The sequence below is a fragment of the Lycium barbarum genome, chromosome 6 (genome assembly GCF_019175385.1).
Source record: "Lycium barbarum isolate Lr01 chromosome 6, ASM1917538v2, whole genome shotgun sequence".
NCBI classification, from domain to species: Eukaryota; Viridiplantae; Streptophyta; class Magnoliopsida; order Solanales; family Solanaceae; genus Lycium; species Lycium barbarum.
This window is the reverse complement of record NC_083342.1, coordinates 111,235,129-111,252,659: the sequence shown is the minus strand read 5'-3', so window position 1 is coordinate 111,252,659 and position 17,531 is coordinate 111,235,129. Positions and strand designations below refer to the sequence as shown.

At 36.8% G+C, this 17,531-nt stretch overlaps 3 protein-coding genes across 3 annotated transcripts; 2 read left to right on the top strand and 1 right to left on the bottom strand.

The window, feature by feature from the left end:
* Positions 1 to 370: 370 nt before the first annotated feature.
* Positions 371 to 4,033, top strand: LOC132645482 (uncharacterized). The gene is made up of 3 exons (XM_060362491.1): positions 371 to 505; positions 634 to 2,582; positions 3,408 to 4,033. Exons 2-3 carry the CDS (start codon positions 659 to 661, stop codon positions 3,551 to 3,553), a joined length of 2,070 nt encoding a protein of 689 aa, XP_060218474.1. The 5' UTR covers positions 371 to 505; positions 634 to 658; the 3' UTR covers positions 3,554 to 4,033.
* Positions 4,034 to 7,816: 3,783 nt separating this feature from the next.
* Positions 7,817 to 9,609, top strand: LOC132645481 (uncharacterized). The gene is made up of 3 exons (XM_060362489.1): positions 7,817 to 8,044; positions 8,482 to 8,798; positions 9,040 to 9,609. The coding sequence occupies exons 2-3, from the start codon at positions 8,491 to 8,493 to the stop codon at positions 9,056 to 9,058; spliced, it is 327 nt and encodes a 108-aa protein (XP_060218472.1). The 5' UTR covers positions 7,817 to 8,044; positions 8,482 to 8,490; the 3' UTR covers positions 9,059 to 9,609.
* A 106-nt stretch (positions 9,610 to 9,715) lies between these two features.
* Positions 9,716 to 16,644, bottom strand: LOC132645480 (mitochondrial adenine nucleotide transporter ADNT1-like). Its single transcript, XM_060362488.1, has 8 exons — positions 16,246 to 16,644; positions 14,313 to 14,361; positions 13,829 to 13,992; positions 13,671 to 13,708; positions 11,952 to 12,064; positions 11,719 to 11,832; positions 10,749 to 11,096; positions 9,716 to 10,076 (listed from the first exon to the last, which is right to left on the bottom strand). The coding sequence occupies exons 1-8, from the start codon at positions 16,401 to 16,403 to the stop codon at positions 9,993 to 9,995; spliced, it is 1,068 nt and encodes a 355-aa protein (XP_060218471.1). The 5' UTR covers positions 16,404 to 16,644; the 3' UTR covers positions 9,716 to 9,992.
* Between the last annotated feature and the right edge of the window lie 887 nt (positions 16,645 to 17,531).

Below are 17,531 nucleotides of genomic sequence, written 5' to 3'. Positions count from 1 at the left end.
CATTCAACTTAGAAAGATGCACTGCAATTAACAATATAGAAAATGATACCATTTCACATATTACAAAGTCGAAAATGTCAACACTCAACAGCATGTAATGGAATATACAACTTTGCCGGCCTAAAACGTGCAATTTGGCACTAAGCAAAAATTAGTAGAGTCTGCCAAGTGTTGGGCCATCAACAAAGTTCCTCCTTGTAATCTTTTTTCTTACTTTATTTTCTTAGTTTCTGTAATTCTGAAAATTCCTACAGAGCTTGATTGTCCCCTTGTGATCTCATCGTCATAGTAATGCAATCAGGTTCTACATTGTGGTATCAGATTTTCTTGCTGAAAGCTCAGATTCAATACAATAACATATACAATTTCCCACTTTTCAGTTCTTGAATTCCCTCAGGCTTTGATTCAAGAACTGGACGATGCATTTTGGCATGATGTTTAATCAAGGGTAGCTTTGATATCCCTTAGGTTTGTTGGGACCTTTTTCAAGAATCACAATTTTTCGGTAAGCTATTTTTTTTTCCCTTCAAAATATTTGTTCAGGCAATAATATTTTCTTGATTACGCTTATCATCGGACTGATACTCATAATTGAGACGTAGTTGATTGATTGATTGATATGCTTATGACCAGATCCATCTCTGCTTTATGCCCAAGCATGCCGGCGTTGGAGGAATTCAGGCAGATAGGAGAGGTAGTTGGAAGTCTTAAAGCTCTAATGATTTTCCAAGATGACATACAAATAAATCAAAAACAATGTTGTTTGTTGGTGGACATGGTCAAATGTGCCTACAAGACAATTGCAGAAACCATGAAACAGAACTTGAGATTTGAAGAGAAGAATATCAAATGGAAAATTATTGAGAACCCCTTAAGAGAGCTTCTCAGGGTGTTCAAAGAAGCAGAGCAGTACATCAAGCAATCCCTGGAAACTAAGGATTTTTGGGCAAAAGCCATAGTTCTCTATAAGAATACAGATTGTGTTGAATTTCTCATTCACAATTTGCTCTCTTGTGTGCCAATTGTCATTGAGGCCATAGAAATAGCAGGAGAGATTTCAGGTAGTGACCATGATGAGATACAGAAGAAGAGATTTATTTACTCGATGAAGTATCAGAAAGAGTGTAAAGACCCAAAAATCTTCCAATGGAAATTTGGAAAACAGTATATGGCTTCCCAGAAGTTCTGCGAAAGGGTAAACTTAGTTTGGAATGAAGACAAATGGATTTTGCAGAATAAAATTCGAGGGAAGAAGAATTCAGGTTCATGTACTTTGTCAAAGCATGAGCAGCGACTTGCTGATCTCCTCTTGAAAAACTTAAACGAGATGGAGACAGAAAGTGATCATAAACTTTTACCTAGCTCAGTTCTTGTAAATTCTAAGGATTACCAGATAAGAAGGCGATTAGGTGGTGGAAGTCAATACAAGGAGATCCAATGGTTGGGGGAGACCTTCTGTTTAAGGCATTTGTTCGGAGATATTAAGCCCCTGATTCCAGATATTTCTCAAGAACTGCATCTCTCCCATCCAAATGTAATGCACATCGCTTGTGGTTTCACTGACGAAGAAAAGAGAGAATGTTTCTTAATCATGGAACTTATGAACAAAGATTTATCTAGTTACATCAAAGAGATCTGTGGACCAAGGAAGCGCGTACCATTTTCTCTTCCAGTTGCAATTGATTTACTCCTTCAGATTGCAAGAGGCATGGAGTACCTCCACTCGAAGAAAATCTATCATGGTGAATTGAGTCCTTCCAACGTCCTTGTAAAGGCGAGGAACGTATCTACAGAAGGGTATTTACATGCAAAAGTTTGTGGATTTGGCTCATCATGTTCTATCAAACGTCCTCAGAAAGCTAATGTGAATCAAAATAATGGGACACTCCCATTCATTTGGTTTGCCCCAGAAGTCCTAACTGAACAAGAGCAGTCGGGGAATGGATGGAATATCAAGTGTACTGAGAAATCTGATGTGTACAGTTTTGGGATGATATGTTTTGAGGTTTTAACTGGGAAAGTTCCATTTGAAGATAGCCATCTACAAGGAGACAAAATGAGTAGAAATATAAGGGCAGGAGAGAGGCCATTATTCCCATTTCACTCACCAAAATATGTGACAACCTTGACAAAGAAGTGTTGGCATACTGATCCATATCAACGACCAAGTTTCTCATCCATCTGTAGGGTTCTCCGCTATGTAAAGAGATTCTTGGTGATGAACCCTGAACACAGCCAACAAGACTCACCACTGCCACCAGTAGACTACGGCGAGATTGAAGCTACCATCTTAAGAAGCTTCCCCTTTTTAGGAAATTCTGAATCGGATCCTCTGCCTGTCACACAAATACCTTTCCAAATGTTTGCATACAGGGTGACAGAGAAAGAAAAGTCAAGCACAATTCATAGAGAAATAAATTCTGAATCAGGAAGTGATGGAGCTTCAGCATGTGGGGATGATCCTGTAACGGCAGATGATCCAATTCCATCACCAACTGAAAAGAAGATTGCATCTCCTGAGATTTTGACCAGGAGACTTACAATTAGGAAACCTGCAGATATCAAAGTCGGCAAGCAACCAGGTAGCATAACTTGGCTCAAAAACTATATCTTGCAGCATTTTCGCCTAATCTTCCTTTTCCTAAAGACTACTTTATCTTGTTCCAAAATTTTAAAGAAAGTCGACTGCCTAAGAGAAACTCTGGGACACCAGAACAACATATACTTCAATTTTATTGTTATTTGCTCCTTACTAACAACAAATCCCAAAGTAAGTTTTCATTTGCTAAAACCTGACTAGAAGTGTGGAATACTTAAGAGGTAGATGTGAAGTAATAATGTTAAGCATGGGGCTTTCATAATGGAGGTTTCAGGTTCGAACCCCCCTTCCTACGACAGCAGGGGATCTGCCTTCTGGGTCGAGCTCGTCGCACGGGGCTTGCCTACTGCAGGTTATCTCTCCAGTGTGGTTTGCGAGCTATTGCACAGAAATTGGGTTTACCCTGTGCGCACCCGAAGGGTAGCGACTGCGGGTTCCCATGTCATAAAAAAAAATGTTTACAATTTCTTATCTCATAGTTAAAATGATATCATTTATGACCCTTTATATTGATATCAACCAAAATTACAATGTTAGAATTATTATCAACACCGTAAATAGGAGCAGCCATATTATCATGTATCTATGAACTTCAGTCACAGAGTTGCCAGAACAAGAATGATTCTAAGAGAACACTCTACAAATTGATGCAAGCCATACCTTGTGCAATGATTAGTCTACCGGCATCATGACTTCCCTTATCATAAACTATTTGTTCAAGCTACAAAAAAAAAGACGAATGATTCTGATTGTGTAGGTTCCATATTGTTTTTCATAGTCTGAAACATCATCATGATCATTGTTTTAGGAACACCAAGAACACCAAGGGAACGGTCGGTAAGACCTCCAAACCTACGTACTATAAGGCAGAATTCCGAAAGCCAGTTAATGATGATGAACAGCCCAAGAACAAGGAGATCATCTGGTCATGCATCAGATTCGGAGCTTCCTTAACTAGTTTCCAAATTATCCAACATTTTGTAAGACATTCTGATCCAACCCAGTCAACAAATAACATGGTTGCAGTTTGAGATATTCATTGTTGTTACTTGTTTTGTGTAATATATAACCCCTAGTGTCTCATATTGGGAAGGGACGGGCAGTTCAGAACAGAGGCATTCAGAAGCTCCTCACTGATCCTCATTTGTCAAACTAGATTTACAACCCTAAATTGTGTAAGATTTGAAAGGGTTATAAGACGCAATTTAGCTCCTTCATTCAGCTTGCAGAAATTATTTAGGAGCCATATGGACAATTTTGGAGAAAGAGTTTTTTTTTTTTAACCTTTTTTTTTTTTTTTGAAGAAAAAAGATCTGTTTGGGCTAGTTGTGGTTTTTAAAAGTTACAAGTGTTTTTTGAGTGCAAGAGGGTTTTTCTTGGTTCAAAAAGTGCTGTTGATGCCTCCTTAGACTCTCAGGTTTGGTGTGCCTTCCATTTGCTTACTAACAAAGGGAATGAAATGGCACCGGCATATTAGTGTTGTGCTCAGCATATATCAGTTATCCTAAGGTGCATGAAGAAGAGATCAACAATTGTATTAATGTAAATATCATTTTGCGGAGAACTGAAAGAAATGCCAGAGAAAAAAGGATCTACAGACAGAAGATATTGACATAAAAAAGAAATACACACACATTGTTCTCCCCTTTATCCTTACTTCCCTTTTTTTTCTTTTTTCTTTTTTTTTTACTATGGATGTATGGTATGGACTGTGGGGTTGGAGAGAGAAGGAAGAGTCCACGCTGAGCTCTCTAGTCAAAAAAGATAATGATCACCAGTAAAGGATAACAGTTAACCGTTCAACAAATTGTTATCTTTTAGAGAAAATATAACATAGTTTGTTATAGTATTGTATGTCAATGGACGTTGCTGGAGAACCTAGATATTAACAAGGTAGAGGTAAATATTTGTGGTGAAATCTACACTTCTTTTTCTCCAACAATCTGTCAAAAGCAGAAACGTCCCAAACAAAAACCGCAACCGGAGAACAATGGCAAGCTACAGTTTCGGAAAACAAAAAGTGTTTCAAAGAGCCATAAATTTAACCGACTTATACCACATAATTCTAGAATATTCCCAAACTAGTAAGATGACAATAAGCCTAACTTGAACAAATTACGAACAAAGGCTGACTTGGCAAGTGTTTTAGTGAGTGTATCAGCAGAGTGGATATGAACATCTCAAACCCAATTTTTTTTTAACATGATTGCGAACAAAACGGAAGTCTACCTTAACATGTTTCATGTGACTGCGAAGAACTGGATTCTCGCTGATACCAATGTTGTCACAATAGATGGTAGGGATGTCATGGGTTGGAAGGTGCAGCTCACACAGTAGATTTTTCATCCAAAGTGCTTCAGCAAGAGCATTCGTCACCGCCTTATACTCGGCTTCAGTGGATCAACAAGCTACAGTTTTCTGTCTCTTAGGACCAACCAATAGGATTGCGGCCAAGAAATAGAATGTAACCAGAAGTGGATGCTATGTCAGTGAGATCGCCAGCCAGTCAACATCAGAGTACATGTGCAAGTTAAAGTCCACATTGGGGTCTCATGTAGGGAAAATTGAATTGTGCCACGGAGGCACCTGAGAACTCACTTAATAGCTTTCCAATGCAGTTCAGAAGGAGGATCCACAAACTGGGACAGTTTGTTGACTGCCTAAGAAATGTCCTGTCTGCTGTTTCTTAATAAAACTTAATTTATCAACAAAAAAAAAAAAAAAGAGATGTCCGGTCGGGTGAAGGACAAATATTGCAGTCTGCCAAGATTTGGCAATAGCGAGTTGCATCAATGAGTGGGGTTCCTTCATTGAATTTTAACAACTTTGTAGCACTTATTGGCGTTTTAGCACTCTTACAGTCAGACATCAGTTCATCACTCAAAATTTCGTTGAACATAATTGACTTGTATTTAAACTCACCTTAATATTCAATATACGAACAGTTTTCAGTCTTCACTCAAGTATTCATAATACACAAACTCCACTATCTGCTTTGTTTGAAGAAGTTAGAGGCAGAATCAAGTGGAGAATATCTTTCCTAAAAACTGGAGAGTGAACAAAATCCAGAAGGAACGTATATCCTATTAGACACTAGTTTGTGTCATAACATCACGACTGGGTAAAAAATTGAGAGGGTGAAATATTATACTGCCAAGATAATTAAACACAGAAACACATAACAGAAAATCAAGAATCAAAATAGATATAAAGTTCAAACCTTTAAACCAGAATGCACGAAAAATACTTAAAGCAGCAAGCTCAAAGATTTGGACCCTTGAATAGAGAGAGCAAAAGATTTGCCTTAAGTTGCAACGTGGAAAAGCCTAAGTAAGCAAACATAATACAGGCATCTTAACCCCTAAAGTGAGAATGAGATTACTGCCATTCGCCTAAATAAGCAAACATGTAATATTTCTTTTTGTATTGCCTTTTGCCTAAATAAGCTTAGTGCGTGTTGCTAGAGTTTAGTGTAGTATTTCAGGTTTAATCATTATTAAATTCTTAATTTGATAATTAAATACTGGAAACTGATTAATCCTATGAAAAATTATTTCTACATTCTTGCATTCCTATTTTGGGATACAAAAGGCTAGTATTCAATTTGGAATTAAAAAGTTGATTCCTAATTGTGATGGGAATGTTTCTTTGCTTACCCTCCTCTTGGAATAGCATAAGTAGTACTCCCTCCGTCCCAATTTGTTTGAAGGTTGATCAGTTTGGGAGTCAAATAATTATTTTGACTTAATTTTAAACATAATTTTTTAAATATTTTATAATAAAATTTACATATTTAAAAATTACATAGAAACTACTATAAGACTGCATAATTAATAATTCATAATATGTGAAAATAGTTTGAAAAAATAGTAGTCAAATAAAAATTTATTTGTCCCAAACTGGTCAACGTTCAACAGATTGGGACGGAGAGAGCAGTAGTATTTGCAAACACTACAAACTCAAGAACTAATCTAGAGAGAAAAGAAAAATCACTCCACAAAACAAAAGGCAGGTCGGGTGGCCGCCAAGAAATAAAGTTCTTTTTGGTAACCATATGTATCAGGTGGCTGATTAGTTAAAGTTCACCCTACAAAATACTTCCTACTAAAAATTTCTCAATTTCCAAAGCTAGAACCTCAAATTCACGGTCAACGATTTTAGATTTGTGCAGCGGCCCATTAAAGACTATACCCTTTCTATCCAATTTTTTGCGCGAATTGCCCTTCTTTTGGTGTGGTCTTTAAATTTTGCCCCTCATATTTGTGGTCTTTAAATTATACCCCTCATATTGCTGGTCTTTAATTTTTTCCCTTCGCATTGCAACTCTGAGCATTCACGCAGAAATCATGAAGTTCTGAATTCGAACCCCCGCTCAAACATAAATTAAAAAAAAAAATTGCAAGCCAAGATTTGGGTCGCGTTTATGCTGGACCCGGCATACACTTGTTAAGGAATTATTAAATTTATGCCGGACCCGACATACTCATGCCTTATGGGCAGACTTGGCATAAGTATGTCTGGTCCAGCATTACTTTGGTAATTCCTTAACAAGTTTATGCCCGTGGGGGCATACTTTTAATGGGCAAACTTTTATGCCGGACCCGGCATAAACTTGTGAAGGAATTACCAAAGTTATACCGGACCCGGCATATTTATGCCAAGTCTGCCCATAAGGCATAAGTATGTCAGGTCCGGCATAACTTTGGTAATTCCTTCACAAATGTATACCGGTGAAGGCATAGCGAAATTTAAACTCTGTCTTGCGAATTTTTTTTAAAATTTTAACTGTGTGGGGGTTCGAACCTAGAAACCATAGGTTTTAGGCAAAGGGAAAAATTTAAAGATTTCAAATATGTGGGGCAAAATTAAAGACCACCCCAAAAGAAGGGCAATTCTGCGAATTGCCCCTTTCTATAAGGCATCACAAATTTTATGGCCCACTAACTAAAGTGAAACATTTTTTTGCGCAGATGGTCCTTCATTTGGGGTGGTCTTTAATTTTTTGGACTTCAAATTGGTGGTCTTTAAGTTTTGTTCTTCGCCTAATACCCGAAGTTGTGGATCCGAATTTCAGCTTAGTAGAAAAAAAAAATCGCAAGAAAAAATTTGAATTCTGCCTTAAGGCAAAAATTTGCAAATTCTGCCTGTAAGGCCCAATTAAGGCAGAATTTGCATGGATAATTTCCCGTAAATTCTGCCTTACCAAAAGTTAAAAACCACCATTTTGAGGGACAAAAATTAAAGACCACCCCCAGCGAAGGGGGATTGCCCAAAGAGAAACAGTTCCTACTAAAAATTACTCTATTCCCAAGTCAGAACCCAAACTTAAGAAAAGTTTTGCCTACTTTTAAGTCTCTTTCTCCGTCCATTCTTCAAGGTGTTGTTAATCAGAGTAGATTACGTGCAACCCAAGCTACATCTTCTTACGAGAAAAGTTTCCTACAGGTACGCAAATAAATCTTGCTAGGCTTATTTTTGTTTCAGTTGCATGTTTAGAGCACTACTATGCAATCCAACAGACTCTCCTTACACAATAATGAATTGGGCATTGGATTAAGGGGAGCAAGAGAATTAAATAATCGAAAGGTCATTCCCAATTTATTAGCCAAACATTTGCCTATTGAAAACCATAAGAAAAAAGGGTGGATGGTTAAAACAAAGTTGAAAACCATATATTAACCCGCACCGATTGCACTCCTATATATATGCAACGTCATCCTCTTTCATTTCTAATATACTTCCAAAACTTCCTAACACACACAAGAAGGTAACAATTCAAACAACAAGGTAACAATTTATACAGTTTGTTTTCTTTCTGATGATATATTCAACTATTATGTGTATTAATGTGTAATCGCTCCACTGTTTCTCTTGCAAATTAGAAAACAGAAATGGGTGAATCTGCTGCAATCCAGGGAATGGTGCAAGAAGAACATTTAGTGGATACAGAGGAAGACAATGGTGATGAAAATTCAAGGGCACTGTTTCTTAAAGAGCTGAATCTTGTTTTAATTCTCTCATTTCTTTCATTATCATCTGAAGAACTTGATTTTGAGGCAAAGGAGATTAACGAAAATGTCAAAGTTCAGCAACAACAAAAAGTTGTTTCTCATCTACGTTGCAGAAAACGGGGTATCAATAAATACAATACTGTTGAACCAGAAATACAGAGGTCCTCAACCAAGTTTAGAGATTGCAGGTAAAAACCTTATAATTATCATTTGGAGGTCAAATAATTTTTTCTTTTACTATGATTTCTCAAACAGTTTTTTAACATCTATAACTAAATTTTCGATATTTTTATACCGAACAATTAGATGCTTTGACATCACGTCATTTTTTTTTTGACAGAAAGAGCACAAAATTAGTACTACTTGATAATATCTTAAAATTCATACCCTTGCCACCAAGATGATTCCTCTTTCTTCTTTTTGATTCAGGCATTGCAGAAGAATGTGAAAGAAATCAACATCAAGCAAAGCTAGCAACAAGAGATACCAAAAGAAGGTTACCAGCAAGGCCATAAAAGCTACCTTCATAGTATGTTATTTGCGTTAAAAGATGAGCGGGAGAGAGAGAGAAAGAAAACATGCATGTAAAAGAGTAGTACTAGAAATAGAACTGATACTTCTCATATTTGCAAATGCCAACTCTGTTTTTTCTTTTGCTTCTGGTATCGAAAGACATTGATTCAACTAATCAAAATTTATCTGGTAAAGTGCTTATTTAGAGGTTCTCCATGCTCGTGCTCGAACTCATTGGTTTTCATCCATTACACATACTGAACGCCAACCTACTACGCAAGGCAGCAAAATATATAGTCCCCCAGCCGATAAAGCAGCTCAATAGACAGCATACATCAAGCAACCAATTTTTTTTTTTTTTTTTTTTTTTTAAAATAAACAATTTACGTCAGAAATCAGCATGTCAATTAGTGGCACTACAAAAATTATATCTGATCATGAGAGTGAGTACCCTTCATACTTAAACCGTTCAACTTCACCCCCCCCCCCCCCCCCCCCCCCCCAAAAAAAAAAAAAAAAAAAAGAAGATCGAAGACACGAGAAAATTTTGGTACAAGTACAAAGAAGACCAGGATTAGTGAAGGCAACGAGCAATCAGCAATCAGCTTTTCTTCACTTGAACCATACCAAGACATTCAAATTAGTCATTACACGGTTCTTGTAAAATTTGCTTATTTATCGAATAAGCAATAGGCAGATGCATAAGGAAATTGTAAGCACAACTAGAAGATCCTAAATTTTCTGTCACAAGCTAGAACAGAAGCGCAAATTCTCTGCTTAGACGGTGTAACCCGCCATGTTATTATCACTCTATCTATCCTAGCCTACTTTTATCATATGCCAGGAAAAAACACTGGAGCTTGTCTTCATCAGTCAGATATCCTGATCTCAACTCCCAATAGGTCTTTCACTTGCTCATATGTAACAAAAGCAATAGCTATTGAAGGGACAACCTGAACAAATAATGAACTACAGTTAGGAATGATCCTGAAATATATCATAAAGGGAATTAACCATAGTAACTCAGTTAAACCAATTATCAGTCCTTAAAAAGTTCACCACATCTAGGTATAAAGAAGATAGTTAATAGTTTCATACTTTACAAGAAGCACAGTAATACTGCCAACAGTAGTCGAGAGAGTATTAGAGCTTGTGAAGTGAAATTTTGACTGTGCGCTGACCAACTATTTCACAACTCAAATGGAGATTTTGACAAATTTTGATACTGCAGAAATCTCCTCCAGAAATGCCATTAAATATGACATTGGCTGGTCCAATTAGTCCCAAGTAGAAACAATTTATATTGAGCATGACTATGGGCAAAATAAGAAGCTGAAATTTGATTACTGCCAATATAATGAGAGCATCAGGTATTGGAGACCAACAAAGTTTAATCCATTAAGGATATGTAATTAGAGGTATTGATAAGTAAAAGTGGATGTCGTCTACTCTGTAGAGCATAGTAATGAAAAAGTAATGTCTAACCAGAGCAAAAGTTTCCTATTTAAACAAAGTTGCCACAAAGGGAAGCCAATTCTATGTGCCTAAATAAGAGAAACTAATGAACTTCATCCAAGTCTCAATGGAAAACACCAAAAGGTAGAAGGTATGAAAACGAGACTAACCTTCACTGAATTAGGCACCAAACCCTTGTACAAGGCCCTGAAGCCCTCATACCTAACTGTTTTCCTGAAAGTATCAATCATACCAGAATATTCAAGGGAAGCCTTGCTCCTCCCATCACCAGTAACGATGGATGAAGCATCTTTCCAACCCACCATCTGCATCCTTCTGCGTACAACGTCAAGAGGGTAAGCAACAGTTTGCCCCACAGTCCCTGCCACAGCCCCACATGCCAGCCTTGTAACAACACCAAGCTCCATAGAATCATCAACTAGACCAAGTGGTTTTGTTTTGACCAACCAGTCTTTTAGAGATTCATAAACTGCAAAGTTAAGTCCCACATATGGAATCTGCAAACACCAATTAAATTATGAACTTTCACAAAAATCAGAAGAACATTTGTGTTGGTTGTTCTTTTCTTTTCCTTTGCGTCACCCTATTCAGGGAGAAGACATTTTAAACTTCTGCCAGGAATAGTTGGCTTACAGTACTATTTTGGCTAATTAACTAGTGGATAAAGTTCTTAACACCGTTTTATTCTTCTCAACAAGCTTTGAAGCGTCGTTTTTTAGGGGTGTCAAGTAGATTGAAACTTGCAACTAAATGTATAAAGAAATTATAGTATGCTCACTGTATTATTACGAGTATTTTGCACCTCATAAACATCAAATTTGGAGATTCATTCTATGACAACACCAGACGTTTGAGCAGTGGCGGATCCAGGATTTTCATCCAGGGTGTTCGGAAAAAAGAAGAAGCTAAATATACACTGTAATTTTTTGCCGAGGGTGTTCAAAAGTTAATATATGCACATAAATACAGAAAATTTACCCTATATATACACTATAATTTTTTGCCGAGGGTGTTCGGGTGAACACCCTCACTTCAACATGGATCCGCCCCTGCGTTTGAGCATGGTTACCAATTTAGTAAACAATCATTTCCTTATAAATTCAGGAAAGCAAAACTTACAACTCCTATGACAGAAGGAAGCCATCCTTTATACAAAGCACGGGGACCTTCCTCACGGAGTATGGTGGATAAAGCATGGACCATTCCTCTGTACTGATAAGGAGACTTCTCTGTCTGCAAAGCAGGAAAGAGGATTTTCAAGAAAGGTGTAGTAGCAGAGTGCTCCATAGTCATTATACGGTACGCAAAACATCAGAACAGGCAATATTTCTTCACGAGAACTCATAAAATACCTGCACAGTGATTCTGCCCCGCACCATGTCCATTGGGTAAGTTGCAGACATGGCAATTATGCCAGCACAAGCTCCAGCTCCAAGACGTAGTAAGGGAGTGAGCTGCGCATCCTCTGTGGAAAAAGGAAGATGACGGTCCAAATGATGTCAAATTCTTGGGAATATCTTTCTATTCATTTTTTGGGGGGGGGGGGGGGGGGGGGGGATAAGGCGAGGTAATTCCATGTCTATTCCTTTTTCATTTTATTCAGGCTACTAGCATAGGCGTAGTATGACTTCTCATTTGCACAAAAGACCCAGCAAAACCATCAGACAATATTCACTAACTTTAACACATTAAAAAGAACTTTATCAGATGATTGTTGCTTACGAAATTAAATGTGCATGGTAGGTGCAGAATAGTCTAGCAAGTAAATGCTCACAATATAGGGCTTAAATACGTCGTGTGACCATGGCATTCAGTCAAGCTGCTTGCCTAAGATGACTTACAAGCAAAAATTATGTGCAGATAATTTTCTGCCGCAACTAGAAAATCCAGCAGTGAGCACAAGCAACATATGGAAGCAAAACTGAACTGCATTGAAGGAGAAAAACTCTAATCTGCCTCTAACCCTTATTTTGGCAACTCAAGTTATGGATATATCAGGATGAGGATGCATACATTCAAACCTAAATCCAGATTTTCCCTGAAATATGAAATTTCAGATTTATTTTTTGCTGCCTCAGCTTATTTTTTGACTTGATTAACCAACATGTTGGCCCATATGCGTTGTCGGGTAAAATTTCTTACTCTGAATACAATGGTCGAATGAGATTAAATACTAAGGCCTGCTGTGAAGGTAAACTATATTGGTAAGCTGAAAAGCACTAGAAATAGTTGGATCCTGGAATACAATAAGCTCAGGTAAGTAAAGTGGAGCAGAAGAATCTATATGGAGGCATAACCAATATTTACTTCCTCTTTTCTTATCTTAATAATATATCTTCTTTCAAATGGATGAATCCTGGAAAGACGTCACTAAGCATAAATGAAAGACAAAGGGTCATCCACTATAAGGAAAAGACAATAGTGGCAAGTATAATAGCCATTACCCAAAGCTTTGGCCCCTCAATCCAGGGGGTTGGAAGGGTTGAACTGGGTACAGACCTAACCTCCGGCTCATTTTGCATGAAGTGGGTGCCCACAACTAGAACTGGCATTTTGCGCACTAGAACAGATTGAGCTTTTACCACCCACCAAGCCAAGGCCCTTCCTAGACAACATAATAAGCAAACATAGCGACCAGGAGAAGGAGAGTACAGATATATTCCATCGCTAAATCAAACATAGCATCTGTAACAACCAACATAAAGAGTTTCTTGTTTACATGACTAACAACCAAATATACATTAGCAGAAAATGAACTTAAACTAGAAGTAGCGTGATGGGAAAAATAGAACTTAAATGAACATATATGAGATCAAACTTAATCTCAACAAACAATAGCAGAATGAATCATAGTAACGTAATGCCCAGTAGGTACAGATTCCTTTACGTTTTATAGAGATAGTAGGAAAAGAACTGTGCTTAAAGTTTTATAGATATTTCTTCCTATGGTTGGATTCATATACGAAATCTCATAGTTCATCCTCAACGAAATCATTGGACGATGCCCCAGTGGTGAAACCAAATGCAAATACACGTGAGAACTAAATAACCCAAAAGAAAGATAGGCATACCATTGCCAGTTTGTTGCTGGTAAAGATATAGTATACCCCTGTTACAATATCAAAGAAGTAGTCAATAGAGGGAACATATGCCAGATATTTGATTTTAAGGGAACACGACAAGCAAGTCTGAGTTGCAAAAAATGCATAGTGATCAGATATGACTATACTTGGAGGCTTGCTCATAGCTGAAGAACTTGACTGCTGAGTTTGGGACGATACGTGCACAATTGGTGCCATTGCCCTTGAACAGTCCTTTGAACCCCTCAGTTCTCCAGATATATTTTAAGCCGGAAATGGTACCATTGTATTTTATGCTATGTGGATTTTGAACCTGCACTTCACGCAGAATCCTGTTAAAAGTAGGAAGCAAAACTATTCTAGATGGAAGAACCCCGTAATGCAATGATAAATATACATGGCAGACAAAAGATTAGACTCCTTCAAAGAAGAAGCATGTTGGAAAGAAAACAGTTCACTGTCCTAAACTTCAAAAGGGGCAAAATTTGTTCCATTGATTACAATTAAAGTCTGGGTCACAATGCTCCATCCATTCAATGCAAGTATGAAATGTTCCAAGTCAGTTTATGTTTTTCCTCTTTCACTAAAACCATTGAATAGGGCAGAAACTGCAAGCATGAAACTACACTTCACCTGGAGCAATATCTTTAGCCGTTCCAGTGGGGCTACAGCAGTTCGTGACCTGCACGATAAGGACACTACTAGTAAGTGCAGAATCAAGTCAAAGTTCAGGGAAAACAGAACTTGTCCAAGTACTCATAACATCACATGATCACATGGAACTCATGTACAGCAATACCAAGTCCAGCACAAAAACGATGTTGCTAAATAATATGCGCCACACAACCTTGTCAAATCTCTGAGACTTTGAGATGTATGTTTCAAGGGAAAGAGTCAGCCATTTATAAAGAGGCTGGGATTCATAAGTTCTGAAAGATTATGCAGTTGAAAGAAAATTAATATAGATGTACAAGTTAGATCCAATTCATTCCAACTTTGTGTGTCTCGAAAACTTGACTTATTTTCTTCAATGAAGAACTTCCTTCATGCAATGCAAAATAACAGAAATATACTACCTCCACGTCAATTCATGTGGCAATCTTTCTATTTTGGACATCCCAAAGCATTTCATGTCATAACAAACATGTTATTATCTCATACAACTTTCATGTTGACAGAGTTCAAGCACATTTATCAAATCCAATTTACACTTTGAAGTAATGTTACGGTTGTTACCTTCATCAAGTTTTCAATTGTTACTTCAAACATTGTAACCTGTAAAACGTATCAAATGGATCGAGGGAGTATTACTTCATATTATATAAAATTGATGTGATGCCTTCTAACTGAAAACCCCACGTTTTTATGTTTCAAACTATTATCTTAATACTTCTCTCTCAAACTCAAAACAATAAGCAATCCAGAAATTTGCTCTTACTCTCCATACAGGTCAACATGGTCCACTATTTTATCCATTAAACAGTAGGCTGTAGATAGAGTTGGCAGTCACCACTCCCGGAAGTATAACCCACACAGTTCAGTCTTCCAAGTTGAGAAACATATACACACTACAATCTTATCAAAGTCTCTGTTTGAGATAAGTGCATTAAACCTCAATTATATGCTGGAACACTCAAGACTCTTTTGCACATGTCCATCAAAAAAGAAAAACAAAACTTACATTACAATCAAATCATGTGATCAAGTGAACGAATAACAGTCACGAGTACCTCATATACTGAAGGAATACTGTATTAGGTTTGCAAATCTTACACCGAAAGTATAAATACAAAAGATATTTTGTGCACATCTACGGGAAGTCAACATGAGTATGAGACCAAAAGCTCAATTTTTATGAACAACAAGCGCCTTTCAAAACACCATTTGGGTCCTCAACAGTGGCGGACCTAGCCTTATAGAAGGGGGTTCATCCGAACCCCCTTCGGCGAAAAATTGCACTGTATATACAAGGTGAAAATTATTTTTTATGTATATATAGTAGACATTGAACCCCCTTAACTTCTTCATTTATGGCTTCTTTATATTTTTGAACCCCCTTGGCATAAATCCTGGCTCCGCCACTGGTCCTCAACCAATTCCAATTGACTCAATTATAATCTAACTTAAAACTTACAGATGTTTACTTATCCTTGGAGTCCTGTATTACACAAACATTATCTTAATGCCCAACAATACAACAATAAAGCAAACAAAGATTATTCTTTTTCCAACTTTTTTACAAATATCTGTAAAATCTTTGATCAAGTGCAGTCCATCAAATTCACCGCATTCTCCCTAATTTTATTTCTCAGGTGAAGTTAATGTTAAAATATTTTTACACCTTACAACAAAAACATATACGCTCATAATGATTAATGTTCAACATATTTTTAGAGATAATAGTCAAAAACACTGAAGTATAGCAGGTGTTTACGTTTTCTACCTGAACTACTTATCAACTATCAAAACACACCTCAAAGGTGAGCTGATTAGACCAATATACGCTCAAAATGATTAATGTTCAATACATTTAAGACAAAATGTTGGGTAACATTGAGTTACTTACAAGCCTCCGGCGACACCTCCGGCAAGGAGTGATTTGCAGATAGTGATGACAGCATGGCTGGTCGGCCTGATTTCCTGTCTAGCTAGCTTCGCCTCTTCAGCCAGATTCACTATTTTCTCCACAGCTGATTCGCTCGCCTTCACATCCTCAGAAGCCATATAATATAAGATCCGGATCGCCTCACTATATCAAGTGATATATACTCAGTTCAAAGACAGTTAGGATCGATCGGAAATTGGACCCAAAATTATAGAGTGAGAGTGTACTAAATCGCTGTGGTTTGTGGCGGCGCCAATTAGCAGAGATCGATGGAATTGGAAATGCTGCACCAGGAATCTGAACGTGCAATTTCTGCTTTATGCGACGCCCGTGTGAGTTGGTAGCTCTCTTGAGTCTTTTTTTTTTTTTTTCCTTTCTCAAATACTCCACCCTTCATTGTCACCGTACTAAAAATAAATTTTTATTTTTATTTATCCACTTTAATATGTCAAAAGAAAATATACCTTTTTTGTTTTACTTCTGCATTGGTTATTCTTTCAAATTATTTTCCAAATCTATTCAGACTATACAATAATTAATATGAATATTATGATTATGATAAAATACATACTTTATATATTAACTGTTAAGGAAATGTGTAAAGTCGAAAGTGAACGAGTAAAAGTGAACAAGGGAGTAGTAAGTATTCCTTTTAATATTGGTATCTTTGCATTAAATACAAATTTTACATTTTTTTTCCTGAATTCATTCTTTCATGTTTTTGGTCTCAATATAAAAAAAAGTTTTTCAAATATAAACTAGATTTTGATTTGTTATCAAATTTATTGATTAATAATTTGCATACACTTACCTATGTCATTGGCATCTGCATCTTAATTTTGTCATCAAAATCTGGCAGGTACAAAAATATCACTTTAGTATTTTATTTTTATAGATTTTAAGTTCACTCTCCATCTTTCATAATTTCATTTTAACTTTATTAGCCGCTGGTATACATTATATATATAGGTACATAAAGATTAGAAAGGTTTAATGGGATAACAGTGGTATGAAATGATAATAAAAATAAAATTGACACTTGTATATTGCAATTTAAAGGTAAATAACAATGACCATGAAATGACAAGATTATTAGAATTCAAACAAATGCACCATAATTCAAAATAGGCAAATGCATTAAATTAAACGAGGTCATTGAAATTCTAACTCGTACATTACAATTCAAAGGTAGAAATTGATTATAGTGAGACTAGGAAAACACAAGGATTCAAGCTCGATCACTTTGT

Excerpts from the sequence above, each read along its gene's own strand:
- LOC132645482 (XM_060362491.1), top strand. The coding sequence starts at position 659 with ATGCCGGCGTTGGAGGAATTCAGGCAGATAGGAGAGGTAGTTGGAAGT. Across the intron at positions 2,583-3,407 it reads CAAAGTCGGCAAGCAACCAG|GAACACCAAGAACACCAAGG; the intron begins GTAGCATAACTT and ends TCATTGTTTTAG.
- LOC132645481 (XM_060362489.1), top strand. The coding sequence starts at position 8,491 with ATGGGTGAATCTGCTGCAATCCAGGGAATGGTGCAAGAAGAACATTTA.
- LOC132645480 (XM_060362488.1), bottom strand. The coding sequence starts at position 16,403 with ATGGCTTCTGAGGATGTGAAGGCGAGCGAATCAGCTGTGGAGAAAATA. Across the intron at positions 11,833-11,951 it reads GGGGCAGAATCACTGTGCAG|ACAGAGAAGTCTCCTTATCA; the intron begins GTATTTTATGAG and ends CCTGCTTTGCAG. Across the intron at positions 10,077-10,748 it reads TGGTGCCTAATTCAGTGAAG|GTTGTCCCTTCAATAGCTAT; the intron begins GTTAGTCTCGTT and ends TTATTTGTTCAG.